This window comes from Hylaeus anthracinus, unplaced genomic scaffold (assembly GCF_026225885.1).
Source record: "Hylaeus anthracinus isolate JK02 unplaced genomic scaffold, UHH_iyHylAnth1.0_haploid 12002, whole genome shotgun sequence".
NCBI lineage: Eukaryota > Metazoa > Arthropoda > Insecta > Hymenoptera > Colletidae > Hylaeus > Hylaeus anthracinus.
The window spans coordinates 17,569,971-17,586,717 of NW_026534349.1; the positions used below are offsets into that span (position 1 = coordinate 17,569,971).

Below are 16,747 nucleotides of genomic sequence, written 5' to 3' on the forward strand. Positions count from 1 at the left end.
TCCATCCTATTAAATACGAAAAAGAAATTCACATACGAGCCAGGGCCCGTACGGGACTGCTGTGACAAAGACCTGACCTTGCCTATCGGCAAGTAAAATATATATAATAATAATATTTAAAAATGATTTAAGCTGTGACGCAGGAATCTGTGTCCCACGTCACAGATGGATGCCAGATATATCCGGCGCTCATACAGAAATGGTTATGCCGGTAATGCCAAATTAGCTGAACTGCTTTATGCTTTTAGTATATTACTTTAACTTATACTTATGGTATATATTTGTTTTATTTTGTCGTCATTGAATAAGAATATATATTTGTTCTTATTTACGTTATAAATTACTTATTTATAGAATTACCTCAACAAATACATTATTATATATACAAGCAACTCATTGTGATGAGGTTAATAGTATTTAGTATATTGCATTTGTCGCTACAAATTGGTTTATATATATGTTCATTTATATGTGTTACTTATATAATTAATTGAATTTTATATAAATGTCTTTTAACATTGAAGATATAAACAAATTTTCAATTAAATAGTTTGAATTAATTCTGCTTAAAGTAATGGTGAATTAAATGCCTTTGAATTAATTCTGCTTAAATCAATCGTCAATTAAATGGCTTTCAATTAATTCTGCTTAAAGTAATCGTCAATTAAATATTTTCGATTAAATTTGCTCATATCAATCGTCAATTAAACGACTTTCGATTAACTCTGCTTAATTCAATTTTAATTAAATAATTTTTAATTACATTTATTCAAAATATTTATTAATTAAGTTGATTGAATTAAATTTGTTTAAATCAATTATTTAATTAAAAAATTGTAATTGATTATTATTCACACCCCGGTGCCAATCCTTTTGGTCTTATAGGCAAGAGCTGGACATCCACCAGATTGTACCGTCTGCCTTTACTTGTGTTGTCTCCTGGCTTTAGATCATAATAATGTGAACAAAAAAGCGAATTAAAAAATTGGAGATTATTACCGATGTAATCCTTCTCTCATCGCGACATTCACGTTCTACCAGAACGGTGGGAAATAGTGCGATGAAAAATATTGTACGATTTGTACCTTGTTTGCATGCCTCTGATAATATACTTCAGTTAACACCTTCCGTGCCAAGCCGTTTTTGCCTGACTTGTCGATCAGACCGTTTGATGTTTTGACTAAAGATTCATATAGTATCACACAATATTTCATTACATCATCAGTCCATACGTAGTTAGCTTGTTTAGAACAGTTATCACATCGTCTACCACTTGTGCATCATTCTTTTGGTGCAAATATATTTTACAGAATTAAATTTGTTATAAAATATATGTTTTCAGTGAATTTCCAGAATTTTTCCGAGCCCTTCCAGACCATAGGTTCTTTAATTAAAGAAATATGTCTGCGTCTACCACTAGTGGTACACGTGACACGGAACGGGTTAATGATAACTGTAGTCAGAGATCGAACGGTTCTCACGCTGTGATCGAAATTTCCTTTCGTCTTTCAAATTGGATCGTTATAATCTCCAGATTAAGGTAATTCGTGATTGGGCGCTGTTGTTTACTCGGCACTGAACCGAACCTTCTCACGTGAGCATATTACCCGTCGATCCGTGTAGTCGGTAATCTATCGAATTGAGTTTACCAGTTATCGATTTCACAGTGGTGCTTGGATGATATCGAGTCCATACGAAACTTACAGGATGAAAAATTATGTAGTGTAAACTCAGTCAAGAACTTTGAATATAAGGTTTCAGACCAATCGAAGACTTTATTCGCGAACATGTACCGAACTGTTTTAATACATTCGCGCCGAATGTATTAAACTTTCCGATTATAGGGAAGTTATTGTATATGCCTCTAAAATGAAAAATTGATTTTTTAGCAGATCTCCATGTTTCAAGGTCATTGGAATCATTTTAGCCTATTTTTAAGAAATTGTTCGTGCACGCGTGTGCGTGTGCGCGCGTATGTATGTACGTATGTAAACAAATTTTCCGTTAACGTTTTGTAAAAAAAACTAATAGCGAGATCAATATGATCGATGATGCAATCAATGTGTATCAATCTAACTTAGAGGTGATTAGATTTTGTTCTAATTCGGTCCAATAGTTTTTTAGTTTTTTTAAGAAAACTTAACTCAATAACGCAATCTAGATGGGAGAATATAAATTTATGCGCGAATAACTAAACGGAAATAATATATATACATATATTACTATTATTACATTTGTATCCATATGTATAACACATGTATATATGTATACATAAGGGTGCTCGAAAAGAATGGAAACAGTCAAATATTTCCAAAATGGAACATTTGTGAGAAAAATGGTTTAGAAAAATGTTTTAGGGTTTCAAAAATTCTATTGAATGATCGTGTCCGTTTGGCCTTCAAAGGACCGGTCAAAGTCACGTCAAGGTCAACATAATTTTTGTAATGGAAACCTCATTTTTTATCATGCACTGTGAAAACTGGCTATGAGACCTTTTCAAAACACTAGTTTCAAACATTTTTTTTATTTGTGATAGATGCCGCTGTAATCGGAAATCGGAAATTTCCTTGTGTGGCCCGTAAAGGATCGCACCCAAAATAAACATGAATAGCTATATGAATTAATCGAGCAAGAACAATTCTACTCGCGAGCTCGCGAAGCAACAAGGACCAGCTAGTTTACTTTTTTATTTTATACACTACATATTTACAACATTGATCTTTGAAGACATATTTTGTAATTTTTATCTCCGTCCTAAAGATGCAAATTTACGATGTCCAGCTTCAGAATTTTATTACTTTCGTCAGTACTCGGTATTCGAAACGTAAAATATCTGCCAGTCGCGAATGTGTTAAAAAAGACTTTGTTTAAAGAAGACCCTGACCAATTAGATACAGACACGTACATATTATTGATACGTTTACGAGTAATACGCTCCTGAGCAATAAGCAGTAAAGGGAATAATGCGCGATGACCGAAGTTTTTTGAAAATTTTCCCCATATTACTCAAAGTATAAGATACTACTTGTTACTCTTGATCGGTAGTGCCAATTATGCCGGTAATGCCAAATATACTGAACTGTTTTACGTTTTTATTATATTATTTTAACATATACCTATGTTTTATATTTCTTTTATTTTGTCGTCATTAAATATGAATAAAAATTTGTTCTTATATGGGTTGCAGATTATTTATTCATACAAAACCTTGAGAAGCACATTACTGTATATACAGGCAACTCATTTTGATGAGGTTAATGGTATTTAATATATTGCATTTAGTTAAATTCAACATGTTACTTCAAAATTTTTAATTTTTTTTGTCATTATTGGGTTACGGGGAGGCACAAGTTAGATGCTTGCCACGAGCGCTTCAAATTTTTTAATTTTCTCAGAATGCGTGTCGAATAACATAGCATTGTCGATATTCGCAAACGTAAGAACAAGTGAAAGTTGCATTGTATAGAAAAAAATATGTTTTATGAAATTTTATTCTGCACTTTCGATTAATTTTTTTTTATGAAGTAATGCTCATCATCGCTTGTACCATCTTTTTCAACCTAGAATATGGCGGTCTTCTCTAAATAAATATGTGACCTTTGGAAGACGAGTCATCCTGTGTATCGGTATTTTCGCTTTCCTGGCGCACTGTGTATACCTTACCGCAGTACCAATAGCAGTTAAGAAAGCATTACGTTGAAATCTGTTTACTTACCTTCTTCGATTGTGGGAGCTAGCGTCGTTGTTGATGTTCTCGATTCCGTAGTTGGCGTTGGAATATCTGCAAGATACATAATTACAAGTGAAACGTTGCTTACTTCCTCTTTAAGTGAGACGTTACTTGGTTCCACTTCTTTAATCAATATATTATAACTGATATTAAAATACGTCCCGATATATACGATGGCACGAATGAAAGTTAACGGTAACGATGGAAGAAAACCTGTAAATGTAAATAAATATATTGTACTTATTCACTATTGTATGTACAATACTATAGATATCCAGAAGATCCGATCGTTTCCATGCAATTGGTCGGTGTATCGTCTCAAACGATGATTTACATTCTTAAACCCTCCTCTCCCATCGTTGCCGAAGCCCTTCTTCGATGAAAATAAACTTCACCTTTAACTAATTTCTTAGAACAGGTTTTTAACTTTTGGAACAAGTATTAAATGATCGCATCTAATGCAGACTAACGCTTTCAAGCATGCGATATTGCAATAAGTCCGATGGTCTCTTACTTTTGTCCGTACATATTTTCGTATTCAGGAAATTCTTTGAACGTTTTCAGGTTGATTATCTTTCTTATGTTTTATTCATGAAAAGTTAGTAAGCGCATGTATGTAATGCTATGCACTCATACATCGGAGATTCAAACATCGTGTTCAAGAAGCCGATCTCTAAGCTTTGATAGGTTCCGTCAGGAAAACGAGACATAAAACTGCTGAAGTAGTAACGGATTTTTTAAATTCCTCTTGATATTAAAAATATACAGATTTCTTTTTGTTCTGTCATTCGGGAACTCCACGAAATACAGATGCAAATATTACAATATTGGCATGAAATTGTATAAGTCGTCACAGACGTGTGTCTGACTTACAAGAGAATACCGGTGAGTGTTACACCCCGATTTTGATGAAACTTTATACAATTGTTTGTGGGATCTTCCAATGAATTACGTCATCTTCAGTTTGTGCCACTTTTGCGTTTCAAGGGAGAAACTATTAGGTTGTCCGGAAAATTCATGCCTATTTTTAAGAAAAATACAAAGGCATATTTGAATTTTGATGTGTATTTATTGAATTATGTATGTACCATTTTGTTCCACAATCTTTCCACCTCTTAAGAAATGTACACATTTTATTTGTTTTCAGCCATTCCGATATATTCAGACCTGTATCGCCTACCAAAAATCGGCATGGACTTTCCAGCAGCTCAATACCTCTTTTGTCCGAACCACCTCGTTTACTTATGTGTTTATAACTCGAAAATGATAAGGGATATCGAAAAATTGTTCTAATGAACATTGCACTGTTTTTAGAGGCTCATAAACCAGTATCAAAAAATTTCAGAAAAAAACTATTTTTCTTAAAAAGTACCCTCCCATCTCCTTGACATTTTTAAAAATTTTGATTTATTTCAAGATCAATGTTACGTATGCACACCCGTTCTTTTCGAAGCACGCGTTCATTTATTTTATCTACCCCTTGGAATGTGGATTCTTACCGAAGTGGACCCTGCAGCTGTACCATACTTTTCTCAGAATCATCTTTTAACTCGCGTTGCGTGGGTAACCCTTTATCTAAATTTTCCCTAAAGCCCCACAGATGTTCACCTCTGAGTAACGAAAATCTCAACCGCCAAATTTCCATATATGGGAATCACTGACGTATCCCCACCAATATCTAGGGGTATATAAACCCATGATTTTCGTTACTCGGGGGATTAGTACGAAAGAGTTACTTGGTGAAGTCACGTCGATCGTCTTCAGAGTTGCGCTTCAATAAGATCGGGCTTCAGATCACTTTCGATCAACATTAACCATATAGATCCGCGAGGACGGTACAAAATCTATTACGACATAGAAGCATTCTCGACCCTCGCATCGCCAGTGCGTTAACACCGTGCAACAATTAGGTAATTAAATTCATACACTAACCGCGACAACATGACACTGTACAATTGTATTATTAGAATTATTCAGTTTTGAATATATAATCATTTGTTAACCTTAAAAGGTCTGTTAAATCGTTATTAAACCTTCACCATTGGAATAAGCAATCCTAACCAGTGTAACGACCCCACAACATAATAACTTTACCGCTCGAGTTATTATTTGTTTAGAATTAATATGTGCGAGGCTTTATCCACGACGCGTATTATATTCCAACGATACGATTCAATCCTTACCTAACCTTCCCAACGGTTACCCTTTACCGGGAGATACCAATTCCCAGCAGCTATCTGACTTCGCGTCAGAGTCGTCTGCGATGTCTACTCCATTCTCAATCTTTGGATCCATTGAAATAAACAGGACTAATCGTATCTTCTTCGATTCTTGAATTCAACCCACTCGCAGAGTTCACACGCGCGTCGCTATCGCCCTGGCTCGTAACAGTAAATATCCGCCCAAAGTATCGAAACTAACGAATTTCATCACAAACCTTACTTTTTCCGTTGCAATATCGACTACTAGAGCGACAATTGTACAATATTACATCATTTGTCATTATGGTAACTTTAAAGTAATACACACAAAAAAAAGTTTTTTCTGAAATTTTTTGATACTGGTTTATAGGCCTCTAAAAATAGTGCAATGTTTATTTGAACATTTTTTCGACTTCTCTGATCACTTTCGAATTATAAGCGTATAAGTAAACGGGGCGGATCAGATAAAAGGGTTGTCTCTCTTGAAACAACCTTTCCAGAAAATTAGTCCCCAGGAGTGACACGAACTGAAGATGGTGTGATTCGGTGTGTAATTTCTAAGTGTAATTTCTAAGTGTACAAAGTTTCTTCAAAATCGGGGTGTAACACTCACTGGTGTTTCCTTTTTAGACCTATACACGTATAGTATAGAATATACGAATAAATTGCGTAGTCTCATATTTTTTATTTAGATATTGTGAAAAAATTGTTTATTTACTTCGTAACGTCACGTTACGTTTGTTTCACGTTATAATAAACTTGTCATTTTTAAAAAAAATGTAGACGCTACCGTATTGATTAATACTTCTTTGCTGCAAAATCTGGGTATAAACGACGATTTAATTAAAGTTGTATTTTCAGTATGGAAGGGACACGGAGGTAAAATATTTTTTCGTTTAATCTCAATTTTAGTGTATATATATATATACGTGTTACTATAACTGTAGCGTTGTTTCAGGCACCAGGTGCTCCTGCGTCAATTCGTTTATTAAAAACATCCCGTGGATCCCATACAACTCGGTCTTTTTATTGAAAGAATGGTATCGATTGCAGTGACCATTTTGAGCATCATGACTCGTATCTGCTGGTACTGTATTGTTGTCTCACTATGCTACATACATACTATCTAGTTCTATTTACCATACAGGATCGATACAGATGTCTAGTTGTTATTTACAATTCTAGTATTATAATCTGATTTTCCTTTTCTGAAAACGCCCTTTTGTTTAAATGTTGGGTATCGAGTATAAGTCAATAATATTGTTCGGTAATTGTCGAACGAAAAGGTGCGAGCGCCATTTGGACAATGTGAACACATGTCGGTCGTGGGATTGATTTGCGGAAGAAAAGGTACTGCGGGCAATAAATTCCGATTCATCTAACAGACCACTGACTTGCTTATTTTTACGATTACCTAGTGGACCCTTTTAAGTTATTAACATTGTGGCGACCGTGGAGGGCGGTGAATCTAGTCACTAGACTCTGGTGGTAGTCAGAGAAAAAAAAAATTGAGGTTAGAAAACCTCGAAAAGTGAGGAAAATAAGTGCTGAAAGATGGAGGTCGTTAAGAGAACGAGAAAGATTAATAGAATGAATTTTACGAAGGCGTATACTGCCTTCGTAACAACAATGGAGGATGGAGGGTCTACACAAGAAGAAAAAATTGTTGCTTTCCAACTCTTGAAAGTGAAGATGACGGAGCTGAACGAAGCACACGTGGCGTTTAATAACGCGTTATTTCACTCCGACCTAGACGACGAGGCAATCGCAGAGAAGTTGGAAACGGATGACGCGTATAAGAAAAATTTCTTGACGGCCAAATTAAAAACGACTGGCCTTCTAGGCGCAACAGAGCAGCACTACAGGACTCCTGCCGAGATCGAGAGAAAGACATTGAATCTTCCAAAGATTGAGCTGCCCAAATTCAACGGTAATGTCACGGAGTGGCTCCCTTTTTGGAGCCAATTCAAGAAAATCCACGACGATCAGGCGATTGGTAAAGGAGATAAGTTCCAATACCTTCTACAAGCTACAGTTGTGGGGTCAAGAGCCAGCGAACTAGTGAATAGTTTTCCGCCTATGGAAGAAAATTATGAAAAGGCAGTTACAAGCCTGAAGAATCGTTTTGGTCGAGACGACATAGTAATAGAATATCCCCATAAAAAACTTCAAAAAAGTAACAAAATTACGCCAAGTACATGAAAAAATGGAGGACTCAAGGAGTTATTATAGAAAAATAGAAGATTCCCTTAAAAAAATTGAAGAAAGTAGAAAAAGATATGAAATCGAAATGAGCAGCCAGTACATGAAAGTCCTTTCCAATAAAGTGCAAAGGCGACAATGTGTAGCACAATGTAAAATTCGGTGGTTTTTAACTATGTGCAGCTAAAATGCTGTGTTTAACAGTGCGGACGTTCAGACCCTAATAACAACTCATGTAAACTGACTGCTCCACACTTTGGTGGTGAAATGAAGAAGCTAAATAGTGTATCAACCACAAACTGAGACTGTTTAGACATTTGCCTAGATGTCTGTGGTCTGGAAGTCAAATGCTTGACGTGGCCAGGCCCGACGTGGAAAGGACGTGGAAAGGACGTGGAAAGGACTTTCATGTACTGGCTGCTCATTTCGATTTCACATCTTTTTCTACTTTCTTCAATTTTTTTAAGGGGATCTTCTATTTTTCTATAATAACTCCTTGAGTCCTCCACTTTTTCATGTACTTGGCGTAATTTTTTTATTTTTTTGAAGTTTTTTATGGGGATCTCACTTCTTTTTACAAAGATAATTTGTATAATGAATGACTTCAAATAATAGAAAATGGGAGATCAGTTTGAATCTTTTAAGGTTTCAAAAGTACGCGGAACGCATTGCAGGAAGTCTTAATGCAAGAAATTTATTAAAGAAAAAACTTAATCACTTTATCAGTAACATTTAAATGCAACAAGACTTTCTGTCATGTGTCGTGCGTACTTTTGAGGATTTAAAGAACTAAATCTGACCTTTCTTTTTCTATATTATTGTAATACAATAAATTATCTATTACAAATAGTGGATCTCTGTTCGTTTTCTCATTATTTAAATTTCTTGCAACAAAACTTTCTGCCATGCATTGTGTGTACTTTTGAAAATTCTAAGGACTGAATTTAATATTGCAATACGATCAATTGTGCGTTACAAATAGTGGATTTCTTTTTTCATTTCTCGATTTATCTTTAACATTCGAATTTTTTGCAACAAGACTTTCTGCCACGCGTTCTGCGTATTTCTGAACTTTATTCTAATACAATAAATGTACGCAATACAGTTTTACAAGTGTACTGCGATGTTGTATCCACTGGTGGAGTCGTCTCTCCCGGAAGAGGTGCTACGAGCGTGGCAACGTAACGGACAGCGAGAAGCAGCAAACATGAAAGATGAAAGAGAGACCGAGGATCGGCTAACAAGGATTCTGAGGTTTCTGCAGGTCGAAGTGGAAAATGAAGAACGCATAGACGTGGCTCTGCAGGGTTTTCAAATCTCAACGGAAGGAGAAGGATGCAGGAGACCGAAGAGCAAGTCGGAGCCGACTAAGGAGCCGTCTAGGGAGTGTGCGAGCGCGGGCGCGCTGCTCACCTCGAAGGAAGAAAAACAGATAGTATGTATATTCTGTAACGGTAAGCACGATAGTCAGGGGTCTGAAGTCGCGAGGAAAATGAGTTTAAAAAAAAGAAAAGACTGCGTACAAAAAGAGAACGTGTGTTTTGTTTGTATAAATCGTGGTCATATCTCAAAAAAATGCCGCGTTCGAGTTAAGTGCGCGTGGTGTGGCCGACGACATATATTACTTTTCTGTTCGAACCTTGTCGAGAAGGAAAATAAGGCGCCAGATAAGCATAACGAAGACGAGTCAAAATTAGAAAAATGTTTGGCGACGATTTGTGAGACGCTCGAAGTTTATTTACAAACATTGCGTGTAAAATTCTATTCTAATTCGCGAGAAAAAACTGAAAGGACAATTTTAGATACCGCTTCACAGCGTTCGTATATTCGCGCGGACATTGCGAAAGAGATAGGTTATGTACCGCGCGGGGAGACCGAGGAAACGCACTCGCTCTTTGGCGGTGTCAGGCTAAAGACAGGGAAGTCCAACATTTTTTTGATTAGAATAAAAAGTCTGGACGAGTCCTACCCATGCAATTTCTCGGTGATGAGCAAAGACACGATTTGTGAAACGATTCGCGATGGGAACACTTCTCAAATGGACGGTAATGGGTCGGTTAAACAAACAAACGAGAGAGAAACACGATACAGCTACGCTGATTACTACAATGTCTGTGCGGCAGGCGGACATGTCAGATTTGTGGCGTTTAGATATTATAGGTATCAATGACCCAATAGAAAAGCTAAGTGAAACGACTAGAAATAAAAGCACGCGAGACTTTATAAGAAAGACAACGGTCGGTATATGGTTCGACTTCCATGGAAACAGGATTTGTTTGAAAATTAGGATATAGCAAAGCATAGGTTGACAACTACAATCGACAAATTAAACAAGCAAAACCTTTTTTCCGTCTATGACAACGTTTTCAAAAATTGACTGGCGGAAAATATTATCGAAAGGGTTTCCGAAGAACAGATGGGAAGCGCGTGTCATTATCTGCCGCATCGACCGGTTATAAAGTTAAACAGTACGACAAAGATTAGGCCAGTGTTTGATGCGTCGGCTAATAAAAAAGGGTATCCGTCGCTTAATCAATGCCTTGAAGAAGGACCTAATCTTATAGAGCTCGTGCCGTCGTTGTTAAATAGATTTCGCGAAAGAAGAATAGGAGTTATTTCGGACATAAAAGGGTCGTTTTTACAAATCGTAGTACAGAACGAAGAGAGAGACTTTCTTCGTTTTTTGTGGCAGGAGGACGCTAAAACAGTGGTTTTTAGACACTGTCGTGTGGTTTTTGGATTGTCCCCTAGTCCTTTTCTGTTGTCCGAGGTACTAACGATACATTTAGAGAAGGCCTTGAAACTCGCGAAAAACGATACAAAATGTTTATGGTCAGAAAAATTAGTCCAGAAATTAAAGGAATCTTTCTATGTAGATAATTGCGTGACGAGCGTCGATTCAATAGAAGAGCTGCGTATGTTTATACAGGAAGCTACAACAGTAATGACTATGGACGGTTTTGATTTACGCGGATGGGAACATCAAGAAAATTACTCGGAAAATACAATTACAGGTGTACTCGGAATTTCGTGGAACAAAGAAAGAGATACGATAAGTATTAATCCGACGGTAGTAGATTTGGGATCGCCAAAGATCGTAACAAAGAGTTTTATCGGGCGCACATACTTGCCCTGTGTCTCTTCAGCCAAGAATTCTACGCACACGATTGTGGCTAGAGGGAAGAACAGGGATGAAAAAATTGATGATAAGCGAAGCGACGAATTCTTACGATGGACGAATGAATTACCGTTATTAAAGAAAATAGAATTGCCGTGAGGAATCGGAGAGGGTAAACTGTCGGTTCATTCGTTCGGGGATGCGAGCGGAGCGGCCTATGTCGCAGTAGTATTTGCAAGAGTCGAGGCAAAAAACTTTATTCGTGTACAGTTGCTGAGTGCGTGGACTCGGATAGCGCCAAAGAGCGGGACTATACCTCGCCTTGAATTAATGGCGGCTACGATAGCCGTGAGACTTACTAATTCGATTCTCAAGTCATTGACGCGTCGTGTAGAAAGCGTGACATGTTGGTTAGATTCTACTACAGTCCTAGCGTGGTTAAAGCGTGATATTCAGTGGGAAACGTTTGTTTACAATCGAGTCAAAGAAATCAGAGCGTCAAGATGGCGATACGTTCCGAGTGATTTAAATCCAGCCGATTTGCCGTCGCGGGGTTGTAGTGCGTCGCAGCTTATAGGGTCACAATGGTGGTTGGGCCCAAGTTGGCTTAGTAAGGACGAAAGTTATTGACCTTCTACAGAAGAAAATGTAAATGAAAACATAATAAAGAGCGAAATAAAAAAGAGTGCGCTTGCAAACATGATAAATGCTTAGGGTTCGCCATTTAAAGCGAGTAGTTTGTTCTCTACATATACAAAACTCATACGTTTCATAGCATGGGTGCGTAGATTCCTAAGAAATCGGAAAATACTACTCAAAAAGCGCAAATCACAAAAACACAATGTTTCTAAAGTAAAAGAAGTGACAAAAACTCTGTATTTGACTAGAGACAAGCGGAAGAAGTTGTATTTATCAGCAAGTGATGTCAAAGAAGCTGAAGTTAGGTTACTGAACACTTACAGAGAGTTATGTTTACAAATACGGATAAGAGTAAATTGTCATCTTTTAAAGTAGTGTTAAATAACGAGGAGTTGTATGTTGTAAGAACAAAAATCCTCAACCGAGACGATAGCATGTTTTTGTCTCCTATTATTTTAGACAAACATGATATTGTAACTTTGCTTGTGACAGAGATACATGAAAAGTGTGGACATGCTGGATCGCAAATTGTAATGAACACGTTACGTGAACAATTTTGGATTATTTCTTTGCGTCAAATTGTTAGATCCGTTGTATCGTGATGCGTTATCTGTAAGAGATACAAGACAAAGCATATGCAATGTGAGCCACCTCCTCTCCCCGTTACGCGTGTACGAGACTCAAGAGTTTTTGAAGCTACTAGAATAGATTTTACAGGACCAGTTTTTATTAAAGGTGGGGGGAAGGGGTGGATATGCATATTCACATGCGCAGTGTATAGAGCCGCACATTTCGAGTTGGCGTCATCGTCTGTAGATGGATTTATAGAATGTCTTCGTAGGTTCATAGCTAGACGCAGACGACCATGTTATATATTTACGGACAATGGGACAAACTTCACCGGTCGGCTAAAGCGCTAGAAGGTCTGGATTGGGAGAAAATTATTAAGCAGACGTCGGTACGGCAAATCGAGTGGCGTTTTAACCCACCATCAGCGCCGTGGTGGGAAGGCTGGTGGGAAAGACTTATAGGCGTACTAAAGACGCTTTTACGTAAGATTTTAGGAAAAGCTAGCTTGTCATACGAAAGTTTAACGACGTCTCTCTGTGATGCAGAAGCGGTGGTTAATTCCCGCCCGCTCACATACGTATCAGATGACCCGAAATGCGGAGTTCTGGATTTAAATATGCTTTGTAATCGGACATTGAATGAAAAATGGCAATATAGGCAAAAGATTTTGAAGGATCTTCGAGCTAGGTTTCGATTGGAAAAAAGTAAAAAAGAGTCACGAGAGATCAAGGTTTGGTGACATAGTCCTGATAGGCGATGATATACACAAACGAGTAGATTGGCCGCTAGCACGAATAGTTGAGGCGATTACGGAACGAGATGGTAAAGCTAGAGTGTATGTATTGAAGATAAAAACGGATTGTTAAAAAGAATTAAATAACAAGGTAAATTAAGTGACGATTCTCCATAGGGGCGAGGATGTTGGGGAATTGTCGAACGAAAAGGTGCGAGCGCCATCTTGAAAGTCTGAACACATGTCGGTCGTGGAATTGGCATGCGCAAGGAAAGGTACTGCAGGCAATAAAATCCGTTTTATCTAACAGACCACTGACTTGCTTATTTTTACGATTACCTAGTGAACCCTTTTAAGTTATTAACAAATATTACACTAATTCAACCTAAGTTTACCTAGAAAGGTAGATCAATTATGTCTAAATGTCTCTTAAAAAGAGAGAAGTTTATTTATCGTGGTAGAATTTCCATCGTAAATGAATTTCTTTAGAAATATTAATAGTATTAAAAGGCTTCGCAATAACCATTAATTTTTGATCCATTTTGCATAAGTAGATTAAACACCTACTTCATTCGATGTCTGAAGCTGATCCCCTACCTTTCGTTGCTAAGTTGCTTTTAAGCAAAATTGGGATTAACAATCGATGCACTTTACAAATCATGAGTTTCTATGGTAATTTTAAAAATTCGTTCGATATGAAAATAACAATTACTATTACAACAATTACTGTTAGATTCCATTGATCTATGTGAGCAATAAGAGGTGTACGTTATTTTCCTTTGTTTAAAATTTAATGAAAAGACAAATATACTTACAATGAAGTTTGATGGTACCATCTGTTTTTCCGAGAGCGTTCTTTGATATGCATTTGTAGGTTCCATAATCCGACATTCCCACCGAGAGTATTGTAAGTTTCATGTGTACCTTGTACGTACTTTCCGTCTGTGACTGGAGATACTTTTCTCCTAAAAACCGACAAGTCTGATCAATAGAGACCACATTTCCATTGATGGATTCATGTTCCATTTAGTATATACGACGAAACGAATATAAATTAAAAATAGTATCATCTTAAACGGTAAAATAAAGAGTTAATGTTGTAACTTAATAAAGGATGCATGCTAGAATTGTAGCAATTTATATATAAATTAGGAATAGATAAATATAAATAAATCTACATCTAAGGACAGTGATATAAATAAACCTCAACAATTTAATGCACGATCCGTATAATTGCATATAGGAGCATGCCATTTAAATTGTTCGAGATTCTTCATCAATAGCGTAATAGAAAGCGAACACTGTTATTTAAAGAGTTACATATTCACCCTGACACTTTAATGAATTTGTTCATTATTGTACATTAAAAGGCAGTTTATTTTGAACCGTTAACAACAGTGGACAACATGGAAAAGTTAATTAGTGCAACATGTGCTGCATTCGTTTTCGAAACAATTCAATGCATTATTCCGTCTTTAATTGTCACACTGGATCCCTGTGTATCCATAATTAATTGCAAATTCCAATTTGAACATCGATTTTAGGAGAAATAATTAATAAAGACTGGCCTTGTTTTCAATATTTCAAACTATCTATTCATTCGAATTCTGGGAGGGAGAGAGGGAGAGAGAGAGGGAGAGAGGAGAGAGAGCCATTTAGCACCACTTATACAGCCTGCCAGACCAATTTCTGTATGCAATTTGGTATGTGAACAATACATACTAAAGTAACAATGATTTTAGCCAAAGACATTGTTATTGCTTACATGTTTCCGACTGTTTAGTGGAGCGATACATCGTTTGTGCTCTGCCACCTTTGGATCATTTTTATTCTTTTGTACAAAACAGTCGAATAACAAAAAGATATTTGTAATGAAATTGGCCAAAATTTTATGTCGCGGGTTCTTGGACTAACAGTTCTGGCATAAACCGCATACCGTTATATTATAATTTTTATTCCTTCTCTATTTAACCGAACTTTGATTAAGCAACTGTATTACTAATTTCACGACATCACGCATCTCCGCTGTAATTGAACTTATATCTATGAAACTGTCTTATGAATTATTTTGTTAAACTCTACTATTTGAGAGGGTGATTTACGCTAATATCGAAGTTCTATTAGTAATAGAACTTAGGCTGCTACAGGTGTGATAATATTGATGGTGACACACCAAACAATAACAAAAACTATCTGCTCGAACGCGCTACCAAGAGTCGATACTGCTCAGCTCGGCTCAGCTGCTCGAGTGCGCGATCGATATCGCTCAGTTCCGCTTCTGCGGTACAATTCACGAGATACAAATTATTTATTATTAATACAAAATTCAAAACTCATGTGTTTGCGATTTCCTAATAACTCCCACTATGTTTCTTTAACCTAGATAAAATATTGTTCGGATATCCTTTATGTTCCGACGGAAAATATAAAGGATGCATAGATAAATTAAATATTAACCGTTCGTCAAGTTCTACAAGAGCGACACATTATTAAATAGCGAAAGGAAAGTATAAATCTCGAGAGGCGATATCGAGACGACAAAGAAGAGTTGCCGTATGAAATTCGTTTTCAAGAGAAATTCATTAACTTAAAGATTTACCTATGAACTAATAAGAAAGCAGACATCGCTTTTCCCTCGGCGAACCGCACGTTACAAATGAAAGGAACGACGAAAGCAGTAGAAGTCATGACAATCACGAGTCATTAAAGTTGTACACATGGCTCGACGAACCCAGAAAACGTCTGGTTTGAAATGGTCGTGAAGGGTGCACTCGTTGTGATGCAGAGAAGATGGGCTAGACTAGAGCAATGGTAGAAGAGGGGTAAAAGGACAGTAATGGCATTGGTAAGTAGCTTCAAGCACGCCACACTTAGATAGAGGTTGCTCGAGCGGTGCGTTGCTTTCTTTTAATATTGTTCATGCTATACTCGACGCTACCTAGTAACAATCTCAGCCTGCATCGTTAGGCGAGATCTAACGGTGAGAAGCGGTACAAATGAAATAACAATCATTTATCTTCTTTTTTTTATGAAACTGATGCTGTTATGTCTTATATCCGCAGGATTTCTCTTCTGCTTTTTAGGACTGAAATTTTGTTCCGAGTATGAATTTATTACTTTAAAACATTGACAATATGAGTACATTTTCATTTTATTTTGTTTTAAAATATTTCTAAGGACATTCATTGACGCAGATACCTTTCCTCTCACAAGCTTTCAGATAATTTGTCAGTTTAAAACACTGACAATATGAGACACAGTGTCACCTTGCACTTTACTGGAAAGGACCTTCATGTACTTGCTGCTCATTTCGATTTCACATCTTTTTCTACTTTCTTGAATTTTTTTAAGGGAATCTTCTATTTTTCTATGATTACTCTTTAAGTCCTCCACTTTTTCATGTACTTGGAGTAATTTTTTTACTTTTTTGAAGTTTTTTATGGGGATCTCGCTGCTTTTTACAAAGATAATTTGTATAGTGATAACCATATACTTCCCAATACAATATCACTACACGTAGCCTAGAAAATAATTATTCAATTTGCGGCGTCCAA

General features: G+C 36.7%; 1 protein-coding gene across 1 annotated transcript in view; it reads right to left on the reverse strand.

The window, feature by feature from the left end:
* Positions 1–16,747, reverse strand: part of LOC128892326 (neurotrimin-like) — a 276,285-nt gene that overhangs the window by 11,085 nt on the left and 248,453 nt on the right. The window contains exons 8-9 of the mRNA XM_054152691.1: positions 14,009–14,158; positions 3,716–3,781 (exon numbers count right to left, since the gene is read on the reverse strand). Of these exons, the coding sequence (XP_054008666.1) occupies positions 3,716–3,781; positions 14,009–14,158 (216 nt within the window). The remainder of the gene's footprint in view (positions 1–3,715; positions 3,782–14,008; positions 14,159–16,747) is intronic.